General features: G+C 32.6%; 1 protein-coding gene across 15 annotated transcripts in view; it reads right to left on the bottom strand.

Moving 5' to 3' along the window:
* The window catches only part of PPFIA2 (PTPRF interacting protein alpha 2), a 466902-nt gene that overhangs the window by 73884 nt on the left and 379533 nt on the right, over nucleotides 1-13485 (bottom strand). For all 15 annotated transcript variants that reach the window (XM_082418868.1, XM_082418877.1, XM_082418875.1 and 12 more), the window contains 5 exons: nucleotides 12151-12371; nucleotides 9475-9712; nucleotides 5828-5857; nucleotides 4642-4772; nucleotides 2761-2915 (listed from right to left, as the gene is read on the bottom strand). In XM_082418868.1, the coding sequence (XP_082274994.1) occupies nucleotides 2761-2915; nucleotides 4642-4772; nucleotides 5828-5857; nucleotides 9475-9712; nucleotides 12151-12371 (775 nt within the window). The remainder of the gene's footprint in view (nucleotides 1-2760; nucleotides 2916-4641; nucleotides 4773-5827; nucleotides 5858-9474; nucleotides 9713-12150; nucleotides 12372-13485) is intronic.

Raw genomic sequence — 13485 nt, 5'->3', positions numbered from 1 at the left:
TTATCTTTAAAGTATTTTTAGCTTTATTCAAATGCTTTTCAATGTGTTGCTTCCTTTGACTTTTGGAGTTTCCACATTTATATTGCCTCTGCTATAACACATTTGTAAAAATAGATTATATGTATATTGAATTTGATTCTACATGGTTAGTGGTTATCAATGCAGTCACATTGACTGACTCATCATAATCGAAGTTCACTTTATTACCCTAGCTTTTCAGATTGTTATATAAGGAAAATAATGTCCCCCTTACAATTATTCTTCTCTGTGAATTACTAAGAATTTCTGTTTGTCATTCCTGATGGAATTGAGTGAACATTTTCATAGTTCTATTTAGAAAGTTTTCTTCTTCCACACCTCATTTCATTTAAAGGCATCTAGCACAGCTACTCTCAGGTTAACTTACGTTTCTTTGCATTTATGAGCTAAACTCTTTAAGAGTTCTAGATCTTGGGACACGGTCCAAAACTTCAAATTTGGTTCTTTGACACCATCATCACTCTACCATATTACTTTCCATGCCATCATTTCCTATCTTCTATTTCTATTTTCATTGGTAGAAGAAAGAACATTGACAGTGCTCCCATGTCTGAATTTTCTAGATCAAGATATTAAAATCATGATCACTAGAGATGTTTCCCTACTTTCTTCTGATGTGTGAATCAGCAGCACTAAGTGGTAACCCCTGGGTTTGGTAAGTTTTCATGGTCCTCCCCTCACAACCTGGATGTACATCTTTCAGGACACAAGTAAACATGAGTCCATATCCCTCAACCAAAGCACTAGTGGTACAATGTACCATTTCTTCTGGAAAAAAATATGACTTTCTGAAACCTACTTGTGCCTGTGTTTTCTTCTTATTTTCTCAAATATTATTTTCAATAAAGACCTTTATTCTTGGTTTCTCCAGGAGCTTTGATTCACTCTCAGTGTAGCTTCTGTATAGCTCCAGAGGTATAGATTTTTGTCTTTGTCTTCCTCATCAGCATTGTAGTCCTTACTATGCTGCTGACACTGGCTTTGTTTCTACTCGGTTGTTCTATGGAGTAAAACAAAATTGCTCAGAGCTCAGAAATCTTCTCAGGACTATAATGTGATCTTGAATAGCTATTGCTATTTTCTGACTTGGATGGAGTTGATAAGAACCTAATTGTAATTGATTCCCTTCTCATCTGTTCTGACATAGAGACACACAGTCACTGAAAATGGGTAAAAAGGCTAAGTTTCTAGAAGGTTCTATACTTTTCTAGACTTTAAATTATATCCTGGATACCTTGATTTTGACTATGAATAGTTGTCAAATAAAATAAAACAAATTTTAAAACAATGTCTTGGCATGTACATTTTATATCCCCCAAGTAATCACCTTTTCTTTTCTTTCCTTATGCAATAATACTTTTCTTTTTTTATATCCTAAGGGGTTCCTATCCTGAGAAAGAGAAAACCAAAGAGGATTTAATTCTCCTGATGGTAACACTCAATCACACAACTGGCTGCTCATGTGTTATAAACATCGGTTTCCTATGGCTTCTGATGTTTTGTGTGGGTTTCATGCTGTGGAAGTGGGGAAAGATATTTTTGAATAATATCATGGTTGTAAATCTGCAAAAATGAATATTATTCTCAGAAACTGTTGCGGTGCCAGGGCAGGAAACTAAGTCTAGGGGTTGGGACATTACTTGTGAATAATAATTCCTTTATTTCAGAATCCAAAGGGGGTGCTAAGAACTTTGTATCATTCTGTTCATCACTTACCATTAGAGGTAGAAGCTAAATCCTTTTCCCTGTAACTTAACTCTAGTTCTAAATTAAATAGAAAGAGAAGAGCAGGGAAGAAGAAGAGGCAATCATAAATAACCAAGATGATGAAAAGAGATTTCCGAAAAAAAGTAAATATGTAGGAAGACACCAAAGAAAAAAAAGACCAAGTGTATATATCATCATTTTAGAAAATATATCTCACATATTCTTTTTGTTTCAGACTCTCCGTCTATCCATCTATCTATCTATCTAGCCATCCATCTATTAACAAGGTATCTATGTATTTATATATTTACCTAGGGTCATTTCAAATGTACTGATCTATTTTATTCAATTAGTCACCAACAATAATTAATTCTAACACAATCCCTATTGCCCGATTCTTCCCTCTGTCTCTCCACCTACATGCTGTTGAGTTTGTTAGTGGAAAGTTGTGACAGTTTAAAACAAAGAAACCTCGTCTTTTTTTACATTTTATGCCCTTTATAATGCTTTATTTTGACCTAAATAGAATACTTTTGGATTTTTTGTAGGGTTCTTCATTTTTTCAACAGAAGAGCTTTTAAATTCACACAGCTAAGCTCTTATACACATCTATGCAGTATATTCAATGGTTTTAAGCTGGTTTTGAAACATGGCCCTAGGACAACTATCTCAGTTCTGCAAATTACTAATACATTGTTTACTCATCAATATAAAGGATGACAGTTATAGCACTTGCCTCAGAGGGTCCTTGTGTCTATCACAGTGTTAACATTACATAAATTCTAGGTATTGTTATTAACAGAGAAATCAAAAGGACTGAAAGTTTTACAATATTCTTCCTTTGAAACTTTTGTCAAGCTTTATTCAGCTGTATTGGATTAAATACAGCTGATTAAAATGGAAAGTTTGTCAGGTAGGAAAAAGATAAAAATATGAGAAATGAAACAAAAGACAGATGGATGCTAAGAAGTGAGGAAAATGAATGGCAGTGGAAAGTCAAACATGCATACTTACGGAGCTGCCCAAGTCGAGCTTTTTCTTTTTTACCAAACAAACGACCTATTGAAGACTTGATTCCTTTCTTCTTGGGGGCTTTGTGAAGAGAGTCTTGGCTGCTGTTGGCACTGCCAAGCCCAAGGCTTTCAGGCTCGAGGGAGGCAGTTAGACTACTGTAAAACACGAAAGAGGGAAAACTGTTTGCTCTGGTGTAGCATCCACAAGGTACACAAGACTAAATTCCTTGATAAAAGTACAAAAGGAGGAACAAGTACACTTTGAATGTTATTTTCTCCTTTTTTTCCCATGTTTTTTCTTAAGCATATTAAAGTGTGATTTCCTCAGGCTTAGGGCCCTGAGCCTCCAAGTTTTCTCTAGAAAAGTTTCTTTTTTTCCCAAATATATTTTCCTTATTTTTCATGCAATATCAAACTAATCAATGAGCATAGGTTGGTTTATTAATTTATAAATTCTATAAATTAGCCCTTGACTCTTTACCTATTTCTTTCTTGCAGAGTTTGTTTTTTAGATCTTAAACATAATGACCTATGATAAGAAATTTAAACATAGCTAATAAAGTTTATGCTCTATTCTAGCCCATGGTTTTACTGGATTTTCCTCTAGCTATCTTTCTCTCTCTCAGTTTTGGAGACTAATTCATTGAATTTTAAATCACCTGTGAGATTTTGAAGTAACAAATCATATACCCTAGTGATCACTGTATATTTTTTCTTACAGTTCTCAGGTATTCTTTTAGGTACATGATAAGCTGAAATGACTTCCAAGCAAGTTGATCTAGGTTCCATTCCTGGTCAATGTATTTGACACTGTATTAATAGGATAGGTTCAATGATACTGTTATCCTTCTTTACAGCCGTTAATTTGACAATATCGTGATAAGTTATTTAACTTTATTCATCCAAATTAATCTGAGTTCATATTCTCTAAACTCCAAAAGCTACTGCTTTTCATATGTTACAATATATTTCACTCTTTTTTTTTGAGAGTAAAGTAAGTATAAGTTTTGAATCTGGAGTAACTTTTTTCACATTAAAAATTAAAAATAAACAAAACAGGAAAAAGAAAGTCTGCTGGCACAGAAAGCTCTGTTTTCAAAAACATTTATTGTAAAACACATACTATTTAGAAGACAGATTCTTAAAGTATTAATCATTAAGTCATTATATTTGGTTATATCAATTAAGTGTTCAGAGATGCTGTAATTGATGACAGTGAAAGAACATACATTTAAGATGCAAATTGCATGCTTAGACTTATTTATGGCATTATTATAGAGATCTGCTTCAATTTTTTAGGCAGATGGAAAGGACAGTATGAAGAGTTGCTAGGACAAATGGGGTATTTCCCCATGTAAACTTTTCTTTTAATATTTTGGCAAATATGTTTTTTTTTTCTTCTCTAAGGAGGAGCTGTTATAGCTGGCACTTGCAGCACCAATAGGGTGATTTACACACCTGTCTGTTAAAAGTAACTGGGGTACAAGCATGGACTTTTCAGACCTTAATTATCCTTACACTAGAAGCCAAATTTATAGGCTTGTATTAGAATCCTTTAGTTTTTTGTAACTATTCTAATAAGTCCTTCTGTAGTCTGACTCCATTTTAATAGGAAATATCCACTAAAAGTAGAAAAGCTCTTCTCGTAAATATTGGCTAGTAACAAGACCATAAATATACAGTTAATTTTAAAACTGAAAATTTGATCTCAGAATGAAAATTTGGTTTTTTCACAAGTGACATTGTGGAGAGGGAGCAGAATTATAGCTTAAATCAAAAATTTTATATAAATTTTTAAGTAGTCTGTTTGATAACACTGAAAGAAGGAGGAATATTTTTGGAACGAGAACATACAATGTGCAGTGTGCTGGGAGAGTCATACCTTCGGGCATCATTGTGGTAGGAAGAAGGGAGGGTGTGAGTCATCCTGATGGCTCTAGGGGTAGGGGGAGGAGAAGTTTCACATTTAATTGTTGCTTTATCCTCCCGACCATCTTCTTCTACCACTGCAATCTAGAAGCAAAAACGATACATCAGATGAACTCTTTCTAAATTTCAACTGAAACTGATGAAAATGGAGAATCAATAAAGCAAGGCTATTTGAGTAATTCTAGTATAAAAGCAAAACAAGAAACTTGGGGCATATAGGTATTACATATATAAATTCCATTATTAAAGAGTATGAATTTCATAACTATTTAAAAATTAAGACACTCCAGTTAACACACACACACACACACACACACACACAGAAATACACTCACTACACAAAACTATTATTTAAGAGTAAGTAAACACCATAGATCAATATCCAGGGACTATGAAACAGCTATCTTGGAATCCATTTGAATATATCAGAATGTAAAAGCTATACAAAAATTATTGAACACATATTTGAGCTAATTCACTAAAAATATGCATAGTCAGGTTATCATAACATGGACATTTTTAAGTGGGAGATTTTTGAAGTGAGAAGTTGGCAAAATATAACTTTATCAGATAAAGTGTTTTAAATTAGGCTATTTAAATGTGTTCCCAGATGTTTAAAAAAAGACTTGCAGTTTATAAGAAAAAAGCTTTCTTTTTAAAGTGAGAGTAATAAAAGGTAAGAACAGAACTTCTGCAAATTTTTTCATTTCATTACCTCTCATGGGAAAATTGACAAAGGCATACAGAGCACCATAAGCAGATGGGATGGAAGGGATTTCTTTAAAGAATTTAGTTCAGAGTCCAGAACAATTCAGGATACCATAAATTTTGTCAGAGATAGATATATAGAACTGCAAGAGTTTTCAACAATCAACTTAATTGTACAATAAAGGTATTTTTAAAAACAATGCTGCATTTTTTCATAGCACCATTGTACATTAAAACATATATATTTATATATATATATATAGAGAGAGAGAGAGAGAGACAGATTGTAGAAAGCATAGCTAAAAGATATATGGTTCTAGAAGTTCTGATGAAGAAATTTTTATAAAATGCTTCAGTTAGAAGAAATATAATTTTAAATCTTAGAAAAAACAATGTTCAGTTAGTAATCAGATCAAAGAAATGTACAGTACCTTTCTCCGATGTTTCCTTAGATCACTTGGCTGTGGTTGGCAGCAATAAAAGCGACATAAAACAGAACCAATTAATGATTATCATTTGACCATGTCACAAGTTAAATAGTATCTATAATTTAACTCTTTTTTTTGTTTTCATTCCATTCTTTTCAAAATAAATGTCTTTTAACCGTTATAAAAGCATTCCTCCAGGGAGCTATTTTAGAGAGGAAACTTCCAGATGGCATGTTGCAGGGGACAGGTCTTCATGATGGGATCATGTGTATATACGTAAAACATGAGACATGAGACATGGACCTTAGGGAATATGAAGCACATATGGAGTGAGCTAGCCAGAAGTAAATATGAGACTATATCCTCCCGAGAAAATATGGATGGGAGTGAAAAAGATTATGTGTAAACGAAGATCCAATGCACATATTTGTAGTTTATAAACACTCCCTTTTGTCTCATCTACGCAGGGCTTTGGACCTTCTCGGGGCGGATATGTTGTTCCTACGTGATCTCAAACTTCCTGGCATCCTAACAAACTCCCCATTCCCAAATACCAAAAGCTCTGGCCTCAGTATATCATATTTCTGGGCTGCTGTTTTCTTGTCAGTGCTCTTTTAGAGAATTTTTTTAAAATAGTTATTTATTTATGATCTTAGATAAAACTTATTCACTTAATATTTGTTAATTTTTCTTATGTAAGTAAAACATTTTACTAAACTATTCCATTATACTTTACATTTTTGCTGCTATTGAAAAATGGGTTGATTTACCTCATTCAATATTCTAATTAGATATCACTAACATGTTATTTATGCCTACGGATTTGTGGTGAGGTAAAAGTAAATACAAATAGGCTTTATTATCAGGACAAATAATAATGTTTGCAAAACATATAAACATATACAATATGAATTAATACAATGTCTTTTCAATCTCTGTCCCTCTGTCCCTAAAATTTCAAATTTTGCTCTGAATATTCAAACATGAATTATATGCAACAAAATTATTTTTTTCTCCAATATTTTCTACAGGTAAAAGAAAACCTTCCTGTCTTTCACTATAACAATAACGAATTTGATGACAAAGTTTTGTTAGGTGATAAAGACTTCCTGGGTTTTATTTTTTGTTTTTCTGAGTCAGATATTAAACATTTTAAATATTTTTTTTACCCTCAGGAAATGCTCTAAAAATCTGTTTTTTTTTTTTTTTTGAACTAGGTGTCTCTTATTTATTTATTTGGTTGCACCCGGTCTCTTAGTGGCAGCAGGCAGGCTCCTTAGTTGTGGGAAGCAGGCTCCCCAGTTGTGGCATGTGAATTCTTAGCTGTGGCATGCATATGGGATCTAGTTCCCTGAGCAGGGATCGAACCCGGGGCCCCCTGCATTGGGAGCGTGGAGTCTTAACCACTGCACCACCAGGGAAGTCCCTCTAAATATCTTATAAGTACTCTAATTATAGTATAATAATGTTCATTTACCACTGATTTATTTATAACTAACTGCTCAAGAAAATGCATGAAAGCAGTGGTATCCTATTCATACATACACAAACATTATGTCTAAATGGCTATGAATATATTATTTTATTATTATAAAAATAATAATACTGTCAAGGGTTATAATGCTAATATATAATGAAAATATTTAAAAGGGCAGAATACTAGGTTGCAAAAATGTAAGGAAATAATAGCAATACAGAAATAACCAAAGTTTTCTTGATTTGAATGCCGACTAAATTATGCTCTGTGGGCCAATATTCTTACTGTAGCTTTGATAATAAGTAGGTCATCAATTACATATGAATAAACTAAGCCAGAGACAATATCATTTTTAGTTAATAAAATCAGATGGACGGTTCCTAGATTTCTAAAATAAGCAGATCATAATGTAGATCAGTATATTGGGTTAGTTTATCTTAGTACATTGGCTAAAAGTTTGTGCTATATCTAGCTGGGATCAGCTCTGATTAGCTGGCCTTTGTTTGGACTTGCCATTGTCTGTGCTATCTACTTTAAAATATCTTTAATATCAAGTCTGGAAATAAGCAAAGAATAGGAAACTCAATGGCTTAAGGAGGTAAGTATTTCCTTAAAAAATTTTTTTTTCATCATTTCTCGTTTATACAGATTTACTTGCAAGTTCCATAATTGTAAAGAGTTTGGATATAGGAAATATTGCCTCACCATATAAACAGTTTTCTGTTTCAATTCTCAGTCGCAAAGTTAAAGAAAAAGATATCTAAACTGATAGACATAATAGAAATTTTATGAAGATAAAATTTTAAAACCTATTTACTTATAAGGTAGTTTTCCCCTCGGGGTGAGAGTATCATATATATACATACACACATACATATGCACATATGTGTGCATTTATATAAATTAATTCTAATGAAAATAATTTTTACAGGTTTTTTTTGCCACAATACACATTATTGCAACATATTTATTTAAAGATACCATTTAGAGATTGAGTTAAACTTCTTTGTTCAGATATTATACACATCCATATACACAGAGATGCAGGCATTGTGACACTTTTTATAGAAGTTTCACAGCCTTCTGACCAAAAACACTATATACACTTAATATTCTTCTGTTGTATTATTAATTTCTCCTCCATTTGTTACATTTGTGCTAGATTTTTGCAGTATACAAACTATTATTTGACCTATTTGCATTTTACTTAATCTCTATCCCCAAACTTTTATTTTTAATTGGAATTTTATTGTTTTAATAACATAGTTTTAATATTCATTACAAAACAGAATTTTACCTCCATAAAGAGTTCAGAATATTTAAATCTTCATTATTGTTGTCATTTCAACATATTCCCAGGTAATCACAGAAAAAAAAAAAAAAGAACAGTATATGCTTTTGAGTTAGCAAATCTGAAAAAAAATCCAGCTCCTCTTTACTAGCTGTGTTGAACAAGGACAATTTACCTATACTCTCAACATTTCAGTTACTTTCGCTCGAGATAATAACATTTTCAAATGTTATCACGAGAATCAAGTGACTAAACATCATGACATTCAGTAGTCATTCCACCTAACATTATTTTTAGCAAGGAGTACTTTGATTTTTTTCTCTCTTATGTTAAGGGTACTTCCTAATTTAGGTTTCCAACTTTTAATCCCAAAAGAAGATACATGAAATAAAGAATTAAAGAATAAAGAAGGGTGAAAATGTTGACATGAATTATAAAACTCAATTGGGAAATTGCTGCTATTGTTGATGGCTCTTCTTTTAAAATTATATTATGTACATTATAAAATTATAATAGTCTATGTTGGTGTATTGAAGCGATTATAATAAATAATTTTTGAAACTTATTGTGTTAAAAATAACCCACCCAGTCTCAATCATCAAGGTATCATCAGTAAAAACGAATTTAATGGTTTAAGTCATTCAGATTTCTGATGTGATATTTAGATTTCTGCTCTTCCATTTACTTATTATGTGACCTTGGGAAAGTTACACCTGTGTAGGCTTCGTCTCCTCATTTCATAGTGGGATTAATATTTGTATCTACCACATAGGTTTGTTGAGAAAAAAAATAAAACACACAGAAAGCCTTTAGACTAGAATAGATTTCAGCTAATGCATCAGTAATTCTAATGGAAGCAAAGGTTCTCTGGACACATCATACCAGTGTCATGACTCCCATCCGATCCATTTCCCTGGCAGGACTTCGAGGGGTGAGCTTTGGTGTTGAGTGTCCACTGGGGGGAGATGAACTGGCCAGCGAAGAAGCTGTAACCGAGGCAGTGATGGAGGTACCTGGGTGGACCCTTGCTAAATTCAGGCCTTCCAGACTCACACTAGCCACTCTATTCTCAATTTCTTCAGCACGTAACTCTGTAGATTCTTTTTCTTCCTGAATTAGTCTGAAAGATACAGTTTAATTTTGATACATTTTATGCTGTTATAATGTTAATCGGAATCCACTAAATAAATAAATAAATAACTCTGTGAACACTTTATATCAAATCTAATATTTTCTTTTTTCTCTAGCCAATATAACTTTCAATAAATTCCAGAGACTTCCTGGCTGAAAATTAGAAAATCTTTCTTTTCAAATGATACATAATTCCTCCCAACTTTCATTTTGACCCCATTTCTATACTACCACCTGTTAAAACTCTTTTAAAACCTTGAGTGCCTAGTTAACTTCTGCCACTAATCCTAATCTTACATTTGTACTCAGGAACGAATATATGAGACTTTTAGAAACCCAAATCTCAACAAAGTCATTGAGTCTTACCTCCTATCCAATGAAAAAGTATAACTGATAGAATCCTCAATAAATGGTCATTCATAATTATAATTTGGCCAAATAAAACCCTGACTTAGCCAAGTTGCCTTTACATAAGCACCAAGCAATTTAATAATGTAGATATGAGAGATAGATAGTTAAAATTTAAAAAAAAAATACTGCTGCTATAAATGCTTTTGAGAAGATAAAACACTATTACTCTTTCTTTAAATAAGGAGAAGCTTCAAGAATATGTATACATTATTTATTACAAAGACACAAAGAATAAAGAACTTTAGCTGGGTTGCTTCAAGATCCTATTTAAGTTGAATCTATACACATTTTGCATATTGATATAATAAAACTGTTTACCAGTATAGTTTGTTTGAAAAATGGAGTAAGAAACCACCTCTCCTGAGATATTTTCCTCTTAACTACAAATGGCTTATTGTGATTTCCTATGATATAACCTTTAACTTCAAGGTTATGATCACTGCAAAGTTTTCTTTTTACGTATTTACTTTGGAAAAGTTTGGCAGTTTCTTACAAAACTAAACATACTCTTACCGTATAAGCCAGTAACTGTGTTCCTTCATATTTACCCAAAGGATTTGAAAGCTTATGTCCACACAAAACCCTGCACACAGATGTTTAGAACAACTTTATCCATAATTATCCAAACTTGGAAACAATGAAGATATCCTTCAGTAGGTGAATGGATAAATAAACTGGTACATATATACAGTGGAACAATATTCAGTGCTAAAATGTAATGAGCTATCAAGCCATGAAAAGACATGGAGGAACAATAAGTGCATGTGACTAAACGAAATAAACCAATCTGAAGAGGCTACGTATTGTATGATTCCAAATACATGACACTCTGGAAAAGGCAACTATGGAGACAGTAAAAAGATCAGTGTTTTCCGGGGGTTGGGTCGGGGAGAGGGATGAAAAGGCAGAGCACAGCGAATTCTGGGGACAGTGAAAATACTATGTCTGTACGATATCATAATGATGGATACACATTATTATATATTTTCCAAACAACTAAGAGTGAACCATAATGTAAACTATGTATTTGAATGATATAGTGTGCCAATGTAAGTTCATCAGTTGTAACAAATGTACCACTCTGGTTAAGGATGTTGATAATGGGGGAGGCTATGCATGTGTGGGGCTGGGGGTATATGGGAAATCATTGTACTTTTCCCTCGATTTTGCTGTGAATCTTAAACTTCTCTAAAAAATAAATCAATACAAATACTGAGGCAAATTTACTCTTAATTTTAATTTTTCACTTACACAAAGAATATGAATTCTGTTACTCTGAAGTTTATGTTCATGGTGCATTTTATTTTTAACATCTTTATTGGAGTATAATTGCTTTACAATGTTGTGTTAGTTTCTGCTCTATAACAAAGTGAATTCATGGTGCATTTTAACTTCACCCAAAGATCAGAATCCCAAAGGAAGGTTTAATCAAGTAACACAGTACAACATTATTAATGTTCAAACACATTCCAATGGAAAAACAGCCTCCTCTTCAAAAAAGAAAAAGAAAAAGAAATTTTGTACTTTAAAATGATTGGTGGTAAATGATTCCAGAAAAACCTTCTGGTGAGAGGCAATATGGTTCTGCTATACAAAAAATTGTAGTTTTAAACTCTAGGTATTCTATTAATTGTAAAGGAGAGTAAAACTTAGAGGAACTAGTTGAGTAAGAGATAGATTGAAGTTTAATCAAACAAAAAATCCAATGCTACCCAGATTTTCAGTTTATTTGGAAAACTCATCAAAGATTTCACCTTTACCTCATTCTTTTATATGGCTCTAATATCATCATTAATCTGTATATTTTTCACATATGTTTCTTACAAAAGCTGTCCTAATTTTATTCCGGGAATTTGTGAAAATGCACATTCTTATTCAGTAGGTGTGAAGTGAGGTCTGAGATGCTGCAGTTCTAATAAGCTTTACTGGTGATGCCAATGTTTGTGATCTGATGATCTCATTTTTAGAATCAAGGTCTTCTAATCACTTGAGACCATGAAAAATCATTGAACTCACCTGATTTCTTTGTTGATAGCATCCAATTGTTCCTGAAGCATCATGGCTAGGGTCTGGGCATCAGAATGACCACTTGGAGAGAGAAGATCCATTGAGCTAAAAATCGTTTCTCTATCATCATCATCAATGTCAGACATTTCTGTGTCACTTTCAAAAGGGTGGCTGCTTAGCACTCCAATTTGTTGAGTTCTGTTCCATTCATGATCCCCAAGAGATTTCACCTAGATGGTAAAGGAATAATCACAGTATTTATCATGCTGCTCATTTTCAAAGCACTATTTTGAAAATAAAAACTAAAAACATACATGCTTTTATTTTTTATAGCTTACTTGGCAAAAGTAGAACTGATTATTAATATTTTAATTTATCATTTCAATAAAATAGTTCCTTGATACCTAAATAATGGTAGGTACTAATTTTCAGCATAAATATCAATATTTTAATAGGAATAAAAATGATAAACTTCTGCATGATTTTTAGTTCAACCCCAATTCAAGGCAGCAATTACTTTAAAGCATCTATCTTTGCAACATTTTAACTTGTTTTCAAATATAACAATCTCTATTCACTTGTACTTCAGCATTTGCATCTCATACTAATTAGGCTGAGGGTACGAATATTACCACACAATAAATTACACAAGAATTCTCTCCCCAACATTCTAAGAAAGTATTAAAAAAAGTATTGCACAGAGTTTTAATTTCATCTCCAGTGCTCTGGTCACTTAAATGCCTCACTGATTTTTTTAAACCCAAGGCATACTACAATAATTTACATGACTAAGTTTTTAAAATGAATATAATAAATCCTCCATGTGAACAAAAGTCTTGAGTAACCAACAGACCAGTGCTTTTCAAGTGATCTGAAGGTAGGAGATGGTTGAAAGTAAGAGAGCAGTCCTAGATTTTCTGCTTTCTAAAAAATTGTTTTTCATTTTTGTGACGGTGTAAAAAGACTTTTGGGGGGACCACAAGATACTGCTCTGAGTACTTCAGATTTGAGGACCTGAGTAAGTACTTGTGTTACAAATTGTTTTGGTACCAAGTAGCACTAATTTATTTACCACATAAAACTGAGAAAAGAACTGAGATGGATTTATTTATTCTTCATTTGTTCATTTATTTATTTATCCATTCATTAGATATTGAATGCCTACTACGAGGGACTAACTTATACATGACATGTAGTTGCCAGCTAAAAAATCAAAGGATGTCAAGAGCCTTGTATAAATAAGGACAAGTAGGTTATATAGTATTTTGGACACATAAAAGAGGTTGAGGAAAACAAACTATACTTAGGGCACACAGGAACTATATATTACTTCTCTATAGAATG

The sequence above is a fragment of the Balaenoptera physalus genome (assembly GCF_965194825.1).
Source record: "Balaenoptera physalus genome assembly, chromosome: 13".
Classification (NCBI taxonomy): Eukaryota; Metazoa; Chordata; class Mammalia; order Artiodactyla; family Balaenopteridae; genus Balaenoptera; species Balaenoptera physalus.
This window is presented reverse-complemented; position numbering and strand designations above follow the sequence as displayed.